Below are 12,725 nucleotides of genomic sequence, written 5' to 3'. Positions count from 1 at the left end.
TTTATTCAGCTTTCAGATGATGTATAAATGTGATTTATTTAAATTTTTTTCACTACTTATACATATTTGCGTATTTTTCGACCTTTTTTCAACCTCGAATTTGCCTAAACCAGAGGAAAATCTGCAGCATTTTCAAATGGATTTTAAAATAAACATTAATAATATTTAATTTGTCTAACCATCTTCCCAAATTTGTAATGAGAATTATTTATAAATCTGTTCATGAATAAAGCTTTAATGTCTCCCAGCAGTTTTCTTCCAAAATAAAGGCTCTATGGTTTAACATTTGAAAGTAAAGAAATTAAGACAGCCAAAAATAGTAGTATTGTAATTGTACTGTTGTTTAGTAAAATAATAATTATTATTTTTATTAAATACTTTATTTTACAATAAAACAGCATAGTAATAGTAATATGCTTTTTATTGATTTGATTAATTTATATAATTAAAAAAATGAATAACTTATTATTTTTAATAAATAATAATAATAATTATATTATATTAGTAAATGCTTGTTTATGTATTACTACAAATAATTAAATATTTCGTATTACTACAACAATAATATATTTCTTATTTTTTATTTTTTTTTTTTATAATTTTAATAATATTTTTTTTTATTGTTATTATTATGAGGGAAAGCATGTTTTCCTTTTTTTTTTTTTTTTTTTTTTTTTTTTTTGATCACTTGCCTGCTTTGTTTACGATTATTTTTCATGCCAGTGCTTCATAGATGTGTTCACTCATTGAAGAATTTAAGTACACAATCTTTTTATGTACAGAAACAGTTAAAGTACACAGATTTCTGCCTTGTATTCATCTCATATACTTTTTTACCTTTAAATCATAGCTTGTAATGTTCATGTCAGAGCTATATGTTTGGTTCACGCCTTAAAACAAAGTTTTGAAATGCCCGTGAAGAGCACGTATGAGAAAAATGCATCTAGAAAAAAAAAGTGGGCCGGACTCCTAAATTGGGAGGATCTGATTGGTCGATAGAGCCGAGGTTGATTTGCATGTATACTGATTAGAGTAAATACAGATTGAGTTAATTGAGTGTTGAGGTGTGTTTATGTTATGTTTTTTTTATATTTGAGTAAATACTTTAATTTTCTCTGGCAGATAAACGGGATTTCACTGGATAATAAATCAGTGAGCGAATGTGAGAATCTGCTGCGGAGCTGCAGAGACTCGGTTTCTCTTTCCCCTCTTTGGGAATTTGAGAAGCTCGTGTTTTTTTGCACTTCCTGCGGAGCTGCAGAGACTCGGTTTCTCTTTCCCTGTACTCAGTTCGCGTATGTTGTTTTCCGTATACATCCCCAGTTCGTTCCCAATGCGAGAGTCTGTCGGGTCCCAGATAGTACGTAACTGGAAGCACTGCGAAAGCCAACGCGAGCTACCGAGTGAAGCAGAAACTACGTCAGCGGATCACGGCGAGGCACTGCATGAAGCAGGCCCCGACCATAAGCAGCGCACATTATGAACGGTGTCCCACGCTGATGACGTGGGAGATCTTCGCTCATTGAGCCCGCGGCTCAGCGGCGGGAACAGCTGGAGCGCTCCGAGAACTACTGCCCGCATCCCGCCTCCAAACGAGCCCCTCACCTTTCACCCCGTTTCCCCGCGGCGACCTGCATGACCGTGGAGATGAGTCAGGAGACGATGCAATCTCCGCAGAAAAGCAAATACAAGCAGCGGCACTTCGGCCCAACAATTGGTATAGCGGTTGCAATGACAACCAGCCAAGGAGAGTCAGCCCACCGGCTCTCTATTTTTAAGACCCCCAAAGAAGCGGACCAAGTCGTATATTTGACAAGACGGACGTGTTCAAGCGTCCGGAGACGCCGTCCAAGCTGGACTACCTCAGTCTGTCCCAGATGCCCAAACATTCCCCGCAGAACCCGCCCGAGCCTCCCAAACGCAGCGACTCATTCAAGTTCAAACACAGAGCGCAGGGAAGCTCCGCCTCCGATTCGACCATCACCACCGGCTCGCCCCCGGCCACGCCCATTCAGACCACCCCTGGAGACAAAACCAGTCCTGATTTTGAAAACCAAGATCGTAATGGGAATGTGCTTCAGAGACAGGGCTCTGGCGGCGGCGGCGGCGGCGGCGGGACGTTTGTGGAGGAAGTGCCTGGACAGGGCGCAGATGATCTGGAGATGAGGAGAGGAAGGCCAAAGTCTGCACCTGCCCAGCGCCGCAGCCTCACGCCACTGAAGATGCCGTTTTCACAGGTACTGCACCTTTTACACACCTGACAATCAGCTGATTGAGTTATCTTTCACGTCTGATTGCACTGATACTGTCAGAAACACACAAGGTTCACATATAAACACAGTTATGTCTGAAGTGAGAGTAAACAGAGATGCGTGCAGCTCTTAAAGTGACAGCAGTCTAATAGTACTAAACATGCTGCCGCTTGTCATTAAAGGGACAGTTCACCCAAAAATTACATTTCTGTCATTATTTAATCACTCAGTACAACGACAAATATAAATATAAAGGCCTAATATAAAATAACAAAAACCTTACACAAAGTTTAAATATAGAAAACTGAAAATCAGCAAACACTGTGGAAATAAATAAATAAGAAACGTTTATTAGCAAAACGAATAAGAAAGCTTGGAGGCACGGCATACGCCTTGATGTAAAATAATATAAATAAATTACACAAAGTTTAAATAAAGTAAAAAATCAGCAAACACTGTGGAACCTAGAAACGAGTATTAAATGATTATTTTCAAAAAATAAACTTCCATAATAGAATTTTTTAAATAATAGTTTTGATTTTAATTGTGAATTTATTTGTGAACTTATTTTTCAGTGCTGTAGCTGTTAGGTGATAATCTTCACTTTCCTCTGCCGCAGAGCTTCTCTCATGATGAACACTCTCCTGAGCCTGTGGATCTGGTTCGGTTTTCTCCTTTCCGTTTAAATCGTCACAGCTTCTCGCCTGTACAAGCACGTGAGTTTGAAACACCTGCACAACCACGTTAGCTTGAGGAATAGCGGAGTCAAAAAAAATGAAAATGTAGAACAGGAACTGCACAACCACGTTATGTTTTTTTTTATCTGTGTAAAAAATTTTAAACAATTTAAGACAACACATTTATGAATGCATTGATGTCAAATCGTGTATTCGTGTGTGTCTAGACACGGCTCCCAGAACGCTGTCTTCATACCCCGCTGTGACCGCAGTGATGAGGAACCCGGTGTACACGGCCTGGAGTCACTGCGTCAAAACCACCAGCTCTGCTTCAGTCCCAGCACACACATACACTCAAGTCAGGTACACACACACACACACTCTCTGATGAATCACGTCTGTTCTGATGCGAGGCGCTGACTCTCTCTGTTCTCGAGCACAGTCCGCAGCACCAGGGCCGATGGAGTGTGGATCTCAACCACAAGCGCTCCGCTGAGCTCTTTGACGGCTCCCGCGGTTCGGTTCAGCACAACACCAACTCCCTGCCCTCCAGCGCCAGACAGGGTCTGTACGCCACACACACACACGCGCACACACACACACACACACACGCACTGCTATCTCATATTTACTGATGTTCTGTAGTCAGCACAACATGTGCGCTGATATAATTGCCACTTTAAGAAACTTTAACGCCTTGTGTTTTTACACCAAAATAGAAGCTCTGTGGTTTAATGTTTGAAAGCAAAAAAATTAAGACTGCTATAAATGTTGTTTTGTGAAATAAAATTACTATTATTATTATACTAATTAAATACTCTATTGTTTATTTTACAGTACAATAGTATTATTTCTATAGTAATATATTTCTTTATTGGTTTAATTTGTATAATTAAATAAAATAAAAATATTATTTAATTAATACTTATTTAATAGTAAATTAATATTTAATTTAATCATAATAATAAAAATAATCAATAATAATTTTATTTCGCTAAACAACAATATTTTTACTGTTAGTGTTTTTATTTTACAGTGCAATAGTAGTAATAATAATATATTTCTTTATTGGTTTAAATTTTAGAATTTAATAAAATACAAATATTTTAATAAAATAATAATAATCTTTAAATATAATAAAAGTTATTACTATTATTACATTTAAATATATTTTTTAATTAAATTATACGTATTAAACCAATAAAGAAATTTATTTGTATTTATATTATTATTATTATTCACAACTTTACCTTTTGCACCCTGACGAGTTTTCATCCCTGTTTTTATTTTCAATTTATTTCATGACAGAATCTGTTGTGGGTGACTGGCAAAACTGTCTAATCATAACTCTTAAAATAAAATCTTTTTGATTAATTTCAAGTCTGTGATTGACACTCACGGTCTAATAAATGCAATCTGTGACGGTTATCTCAAGTCTGTAGTCAGTAATTGTGGATGAATCTGAATCTGATTGTGTTTGTGTCTGTAGGTTTGTCTCAGTACCGCGAGCAGCGCATTAAGATTCCCTCGACCCCTCGCTACGCGCGGTCCGCTCACGGCTCTGATAGAGGTGCTGATCTCTCTGATTTACAGCATACTTCCTGTGCTGTTACATGGATGTATAAATAAATAAATCATTTTGTTGTGTTTCAGGATCACTGTCTCACTCGGACTGCAGCAGCCCCAGTCTGATAACTCCGCCCCTCTCTCCTCTGGACGCCGCCTCCTTCACCAGCAGCCAATCACAGGGCTCCATCTCCGCCCAGACCAGGCTGTCAGTCAGCCCTGTGCCAATAGACAGGAGGAGGGACAGGTAGAGATACAAATAATCAAAATCCATTATAGCGTCTCACACCCTCATTGTTGGTTTACTCAAACCGCTGTTTTCATGGGAACATGACAAGGAACAAATAATCAAAATCATTTACTCACCCTCATGTTGTTTCAAACCTGTTTCCTGGAACATGAAAGGAAATTTTGCTGTTTCTTTTCTATTCTTCTGTAAGTTTTTTTATGCAGTTGTTTGGGGTTGTGAATTGTATTCATAAATCACAGAAGCTCTGAAATCAAATGTAACCCTGGAGCACAAAAGCAGGGGTAGTATTTGTAGCAATACAGCAAAAATACAATTGTATGGGCAAAAATTATAGATTTTTTTCTTTTATGCCAAAAAAATCATTAGGTAATATTAAGTAAAGATCATGTTCCATGAAGATATTTTGTAAAATTGTTTCTACTGTAAATATATCAAAACTTACTGTTTGATTAGTAATATGCATTGCTAAGAACTTTATTTTAACAACTTTAAAGATGATTTTCTCAATATTTAGATTTTTTTGCACCCTCAGATTTCAGATTTTCAAATATTGTCCTCCTTACAAACCATACATCAATGGAAATCTTATTTATTCAGCTTTCAGATGATGTATAAATCTCAATTTAAAAAAATTGACCCTTATGACTGGTTTTGTGCTCCAGGGTCACAAATATGAGCTCTCTTGAGTTTCACATAAGAAACATAATCATATGGGTTTAGAATATCATGAGGGTGAGCAAATGTGCTGCATTTGTCTTAATCTCACGTTCAGCAGTTCGGGCCGTTCTTCTTACCTCAGATCTGCTGCACTCCTTATTCTCCTTTCTAGTCTGTCTGCTCTTCTGCCCCATTTCTCTCTCTGTTCTCCTTCCTGCTCCAGATGTGCGTTGCGTAACAGATCTTACCTGAAGCTTTCTCGAGCTCAGAGATCGTGGTTTGCCTCTGTACGGACTCTGAGGTTTGTTCACTTTGCAGTGAGAGCACAAGAGCAAACTCTGTTTAGGCTTCATTCACAAATAATACAGATGTGTGTGTGTGGTGTTTCAGGCTTTTTTTAATGTTATGTCATGTCAAAAAATTTTATTTTATGAGTGCAATCTCATAAACAGTAACTATAAAGGGATTATTGTAATGGGGTATAAATATTTTAACTTTAAAACTGTGGCAAGCAGTTGTTTTTTTTTTTTTATGTTTTTATATTTTAACCCTTTTTAACACCATGTATTTGTTCATTGTTTCTATAACTTGTATATATAATATTCATGATTACAAATTTTAATGTTGGGTGTGGTTTAATCATGATTAATTACAGAAAAAATATGCGAATTAATATATATATACTATTTTAATTCATTTATATGCCATTTATGATTACAGATTTTAAAGTTAGTTGCGATTAATCACCATTAATTAAGGAAAAATATGCAATTTAATTAGTTTTTTTTTAATTGACTGATTAATCTCTCTGTGTGTGTGTGTGTGTGTGTGTGTGTGTGTGTGTGTGTGTGTATGGTTGCCCATGTTGTGTGTTTCTGCATTTTAGGCCATACATAGAAGAGCCTCGGTGTGTCACTATTCCCAAAGGGGCGGAGCCTCTGGGCATCTCTATAGTGGGCGGGGAGAATGGCGGCATCTTTGTTTCCAAGGTAACGGGAGGCAGCATCGCTCAGCAGCACCACCTGGAGTTTGGAGATCAGCTGCTGGAGGTGCGTCAGAAGACACTCTGAGAAATACCGAGCTGCTTCTTAAATCAAACACGTGTGAATCTCTCTCTCTGTGTCTCTGCAGTTTAACGGCATTAATCTCAGGAACGCCACGGAGCAGCAGGCCAGACTCATCATTGGGCAGCAGTGTGACACCATCACCATACTGGCACAGTACAACCCACACATGCACCAGCTGGGCAATCACTCGCGCTCGAGGTACACACACACCGTACACGTGACTCTGTCATGCTTTAGAAACACTGTGTGTGTGTCCTGACGTCTTCATTTCCGTCAGCTCCCGGATGGAGTCGTCTGTAAGCTCTCACTCGACGCCCGACACGCACTCCAACATCGACACGCTCAGCGAACAGGACGAGGGCACCATGACTCCGCCCTCCAAACAGGCCACGCCCACAGCCAGCCCTCACAGGTGACAAACACACTAGGTCTCGTTCACAAAGAATTGCGTGGATTATTTTGTATTTGTATGCAACTGAATTCTGCGAGTCTTAAAAAGCTCTTAATTCACCCTTCAACAAATTAAGGCCTAAAGAGCTCTTAAAGCAGAGCAGCAAGTCTTAAATTATTAAAGTCATGGGATTAAATTTTAAATGCACTGCAAAAAATTAATACAAGTATTTCTAAATCAAGATACATTTACTTGAGCTGCAAAATGAAGATATGAAGTCCTGCTTTCTGAATAATTGAACTATTAAATGAGTTTATGCTTAAAACAAGAACAAATATCTGTCACTGGGGAATGAAAACTTGATTTTCTTTTGAAATATTTTTTTTTTTTTGAGCCCACTGATTGATATTTGTTCTCACTTGATTTTTTTCATAAAACAAGGTTTCTTCAAAGAGTCTTTAGACATTTGCATAAACCACTTTTTTTTTGTGGTGTGATCAAAAGGTATTCAAAATTCTCAAATTCATCTTCACAAAACCTGCAGAAACCCAATAAAATAAAAATAAAAACTTCTAATTAATTTTAATTTCAGCTGTTTACCAAGGCAACATTTCTCATTTTAGTTTAGTTTAATTTGATGTAGTAAAAATAATTTAAAAAATATTAAAAAATTAAAATTAATAAAAACTATGTAGACACAAATAAAAAAAATAAAAAACTGCTAAAATGATTAAAACACAAAACAAAATTGCTAAAACTTTAACTGATATTAAAATGAAAACAGAAAATATAAAAATAAAAAACTGATGCAAAATATTAATAAAAACAATAACACTTTCCAGGATGTGTGTATTTTTTTTTTTCTGGTGAATCTCCAAAAGGTTTGTTAGTTAAATGCTTGCATTATTTTTCTCTCACTGTCATAAGTGTTGCGTCCTGCTCTGATTGGTCTAACTGTGCGGTCTGCTCTGTGATTGGCCAGGGATCGGAGCGAGGGCAGGAAGCAGGCGGAGCCGAGGCTGGTGGTGCTGAGGAAGACTCCGGTGGATCTGGGGCTGAAGATCTGTGGAGGAAACCTGACGGGGGTTTTCGTGGAGGCTCTGGAAGAGGACGGTCCCGCTCGAGGAGCCGACGGCCTGCAGCCCGGAGACCTGATCCTGGAGGTATGAGAACCAGCCTCACGTGACCCTGTTTGACAGTGTGCTGGATGGTGTTGTGATGTCATTTCCTGTTTGCAGTGTAACTCGGTGAGTTTGAAGAAAAAGACCGCCGAGGAGGTGTATCTAGAGATGCTGAAACCCTCGGAGAACGTCACGCTCAGAGTCCAGTACCGCCCCGAACACTTCAGGAGGGTCAAAGACGCACCTGCAGACGGGTTTTACATCCGGTAACAGACTGAACCCTGTCTGTTTGTGACTCAGGAGCCGTTCTCAGAATCATCCTTCCTTTATTATTCTGTTAATTATAAAGATTCATGTTATTTATTGCATTGATTCTGATTGGTCAGTTGCTGCATTTTGTGGTCTAATATTTGTGATTTAATGACACTAAACAGTACTATCTTTTTTTTTCCCTTTGTAGAAAGTTTATTTATTAGTTTGCTACATATTTCTAACGAGCCTGTCCGGGCTAATTATGTGAGATAATGGTCAGACTGTTTTTTCCTAAGCGACATTTTAATTGATCATTAAATTTCATAAAGAGCACAACTAGATTCATGGACCTTTTAAGTCTTGTGAGATCAACGTGACATTTTCATGTGTTAAAAAAAAAGTAAATATTATTTTTATGTATTGTTTTATTGGCGGATTTTTATTTCCTTGTTTAATATTATTTATTTGTTTGTTTGTTTAAATTTACCATATGTGTTACTATAGTTAGTAATTAAAATATATAAACATAAAAAAATTTATTTATATTTTATATTTTGTAATATTTATATATTTTCTGTTTTCATTTTAATTTTAGTTAGTTTAAATAATTTTATTTTTAATTTTTTCATGTCTTTTTCTTTTTTTAGTTTATTTTAGTACTTCATCTTAAAACTAAATGAAAATGAGAAATCTATCTAAACGTTAATATATCCTTTAATGTTTATTTTTTAATTTATTTTAAAAAAATTTTTTTAATGGATTTATTTTTTGTTTTTTTTTGTTAATGATAATAATGCTGCATATTATTATTTTTTGATGACAGTAGTTGTTGTTGTTGAATATTAAGAGATATTATTGATATGTTATTATGTTTTTCATATTCTTACTCTTGATCTGTTTGTGTTTCAGGGCGCTGTTTGATCATGTCGGTGATTTGGAGCAGGAGCTGAGTTTCAAGAAAGGATAATTTCTCTACGTCTACGTGGACGACACGCTGCCTGGGGGGAGTTTGGGCTACTGGTTGGCATGGCAACTGGACGAGAACGCACAGAAGCTGGTGCGCGGACACGTACCCAGCAAGTGCATGTATGTCTATATATATGTGGTGTTCATATTATCATCACTGCTTGTGTTTCATAAGTAAACAGGAGAAATGTGTTCCTTGTCAGGCTGTTTAAAATGCGATGCACATGATATAGCATGTATAAAAATATATATATTTTTTTTTACGATGCATATCAGTACTGAAATATCTGAAATGACTTTCATTATGAGTAAAAATAGGAAACTTAATACTTCTCTCTATAGAAATGTGACGTAAACATGAAAATCCTTAAGTTCTTTTTCTCCAGTGTACAGGAGTTTTTTTCTTCATAAGAATTCATAAGAGGCTCATATTTCATATTAAAGGCATGGACTGATTTTGCATACCTCCTGACAAAAATTAAGAAATTGTTGTCACAGATTTTTTTCATAATAATATAATTTTCTAATAATTGATAGTTTAAGGCGTTCTCCATAGTTTTCTGTAAAATACTAATTTTCTGTAAAATAATAATAATAAATATTCAAATTAAATTTGTACTTAAATGCTCTTTTTTTTGTATGAAATTGTATTATCACCATTGTAATATTTTTTTAATTTTGTTTAATATTTTTGCATACCTCCTGACAAAAATTAAGAAATTGCTGTCACAGATTTTTATGACAATATAGTATTTTCTAATAAAACATTTTCTAATAATTTGCACGTTAACAAGTCTCTCTGTAGTTTTCCATAAAATAAAATAAAAAATTTTATTGTTATTATTAATTTATTTTTTGTTCGTATTTTTTAGTAATATTTTTATTTATTTTGTAATAATAATGTTCCTAATAATTATAGTTACTCATTGATATATTGATGTATGATATATATGTGTGTGTGTATATAAATATATAGAAATTGCAGTATGGTGACAGCACTAATAGCATGCATGTATCTTAAGAGCATGTGTGTGTGTGTGTGTGTGTGTGTGTGTAGGATGGATCAAGATTCCCAGCGGCGGTACAGCATCACAGACAGTAAGGACGACAGCGGTTCTGGTAAAACTCTCTCGGCTGCGGCGCGCCGTTCCTTCTTCCGCCGTAAACTCAAACACAAACGCAGCAGCTCCAAAGACGGGCGTGATGCTCCGGCGGCAGACGCCCTCAGCACTGACTCCATGCCCTTCATGGACGGTGAGAAACCACACGCGTGTCGAGAGTTTAACCTCACGTGTGCCCTCAGCGTGCCTCATATCCTCTGTGTTTGTTCAGACTGTCTGAGTCCGGCGTATCAGCGCGTGCTGAAAGTAGAATCGACCAATCGCAGGCCGGTGCTGATACTGGGGCCCCTCGTCGAGCCAATCAAAGACATGTTGCTCCGAGAGGCTCCTGGGAAATACTGCCGCTGTTTACCTGGTGAGACCTAATCACATATAATGGAGTTTAAAGCATTCAGAGCAACTTTACGATGATGGGTTTTCAGTTGTGGCTTGTTACGACTTATTTCTCACTCGCTCTTCGTGTTGTTCAGAGGGGATGAAGGCGACGCAGCAGGCCATCGGGGGATGAGTGAGAGACTGTATGTTATCGAGCGAGGCGTGAAGGAGTGTCTATTTTGATGTGATGACGGTGGCGTCCATTAAGGAAATCACAGAGAAGGTGCGAGCCACTCCAGACTCTTGCTGTTCCAAACCCGGACTGAATTATTTTCAGTCTGAAGAAAATACATTTACGGATGTCGTGGATATGTGTTACGCTTTGCTTAAAGACAACAAAACCTAGTTTAAAACCATTTGAAAACCTCTGAGCATGATGAGAATAACAAAAACGTCCAAAATAAAAACAACAGGACACGTGAAGATGGAGAAATCTGGGTCGAAAGTGGCTTATTGTCATTTATATACATTTATGCATTTATCAGACCCTTTAATACCAAGCAACTAACAAATGAGGACATTTAGCATGAAATTGTCATGAAAATCATGCATCAATGGCCAAAAATTGTAGTGGTTCCTCTTTATGTAGAACATAAATAAATAAATATTATTATAACTTTATTTACTATTTTTTATATATATATATATATATATATATATATATATAATATCTGTGTGTGTGTGTGTGTGTATATAGTGCTGAAAAGTCTTAATCGTTTTAAAATAATTTTAATTTTCTTATATTCTAAATATTATTATAAAATTATTTTATTATATTAATGTAAATAATTTATCTATTTATTTATGTTTTTTGGTTAATTATTGTTTTTATTTTAATATTGAGTCACGCTTTGTGTTGTATGTTTTTTTTTTGTTTTGTGTTGGGATGGTGTTTTGATTTATTTTTTTGTGTTTCATATTTATGTAGAACATAAGTAAATAAATATTATTATAACTTTATTTACTATTTTTTATATATATATAGTGCTGAAACGTCTTAATCGTTCTAAAATTATTTTCATTTTCTTATGTAAAACACATAAATATTATTATACAATTATTTTATTCATGTAAATAATGTATCTATTATTATAAAAATATATTATTATTATTATTATAACCAAATAATAATAATATATAATATTTTTTATTTTATCTTGGAATGGAATTTGGACGTATTTTCACGAGATTCATATTTATTTGTATGTTACTCCTGAAGTTCTTCACCTGTGCTGAGGTCATGCTCTCTCTCTCTCTCTCTCTCTCTGTCTCTCTCTGTCTCTCTCTCTCTCTCAGGACTGTCATTGTCTGCTGGACATCGCTCCTCACGCCATCGAGCGCCTGCACATCGTCAACATTTACCCCATCGTCATATTCATACGATACAGAAACGCAAAGCAGATCAAGTGAGTGGCGTCTGCTCATTTACTGTGTGTCTCATGCTTTGTTTTTTGTCTTTTGCTTTCTCTAATCATTGCATCTTTAGATTGCAGTGTCTGATTTTTTTGTAGAATGATTCTTTATTATGAATCAGTCAGAAAGACTCGATTTGAATCAGTCTGATGACTCGCTCTACAAGAGCCACTCAATGAATCTGAAAAATGCAAATGAGGGAGTTTACCGACACTGCTAGCCACCAGAAGTGAATATTTAGCTCTGCGTTCAAATGCATTTAATCAGCAGTAGCTGTGTCCGTACTGAGTCTGTGTTTAATTCACTCAGGGAGCAGAAAGACCCTGTGTATCTGCGAGACAAAGTGTCCCAAAAACATTCCAAAGAGCAGTTTGAGTCTGCGCAGAGGATCGAACAAGACTACAGCAAATATTTCACAGGTCTGAGACGCGCACACGCATGTGTTTACACGATCACACACACGACGGCGCGCTGGTGAGTGATGTGTGATGCTGTTGTGTTGCAGGCGTCGTCCCGGCCGGCAGTCTGTCCAGCATATGCTCTCAGATCATGGCCATCGTGGACCAGGAGCAGAACAAAGTGCTTTGGATTCCTGATGGAAGCATTTGATGTGTTCA

At 36.5% G+C, this 12,725-nt stretch overlaps 1 protein-coding gene across 1 annotated transcript in view; it reads left to right on the top strand.

Annotated features, from left to right (window-relative positions):
- LOC109053684 (disks large homolog 5-like) overlaps window positions 1-12,725 on the top strand; it is a 32,746-nt gene extending 20,021 nt beyond the window's left edge. The window contains 22 exon segments of the mRNA XM_042768086.1: window positions 1,123-1,232; window positions 1,324-1,419; window positions 1,512-1,717; window positions 1,780-2,237; window positions 2,872-2,968; window positions 3,157-3,292; window positions 3,372-3,493; window positions 4,419-4,499; window positions 4,583-4,742; window positions 5,626-5,703; window positions 6,289-6,451; window positions 6,534-6,667; window positions 6,747-6,881; window positions 7,843-8,023; window positions 8,099-8,247; window positions 9,143-9,319; window positions 10,257-10,453; window positions 10,532-10,675; window positions 10,791-10,918; window positions 11,992-12,101; window positions 12,418-12,527; window positions 12,614-12,725. Of these exon segments, the coding sequence (XP_042624020.1) occupies window positions 1,123-1,232; window positions 1,324-1,419; window positions 1,512-1,717; window positions 1,780-2,237; window positions 2,872-2,968; window positions 3,157-3,292; window positions 3,372-3,493; window positions 4,419-4,499; window positions 4,583-4,742; window positions 5,626-5,703; window positions 6,289-6,451; window positions 6,534-6,667; window positions 6,747-6,881; window positions 7,843-8,023; window positions 8,099-8,247; window positions 9,143-9,319; window positions 10,257-10,453; window positions 10,532-10,675; window positions 10,791-10,918; window positions 11,992-12,101; window positions 12,418-12,527; window positions 12,614-12,717 (3,276 nt within the window). The 3' untranslated portion in view covers window positions 12,718-12,725.

This window comes from Cyprinus carpio, chromosome A12 (genome assembly GCF_018340385.1).
Source record: "Cyprinus carpio isolate SPL01 chromosome A12, ASM1834038v1, whole genome shotgun sequence".
NCBI lineage: Eukaryota > Metazoa > Chordata > Actinopteri > Cypriniformes > Cyprinidae > Cyprinus > Cyprinus carpio.
The sequence above is the reverse complement of the archived record's forward strand: the minus strand, read 5'-3'. Positions and strand labels throughout refer to the sequence as shown.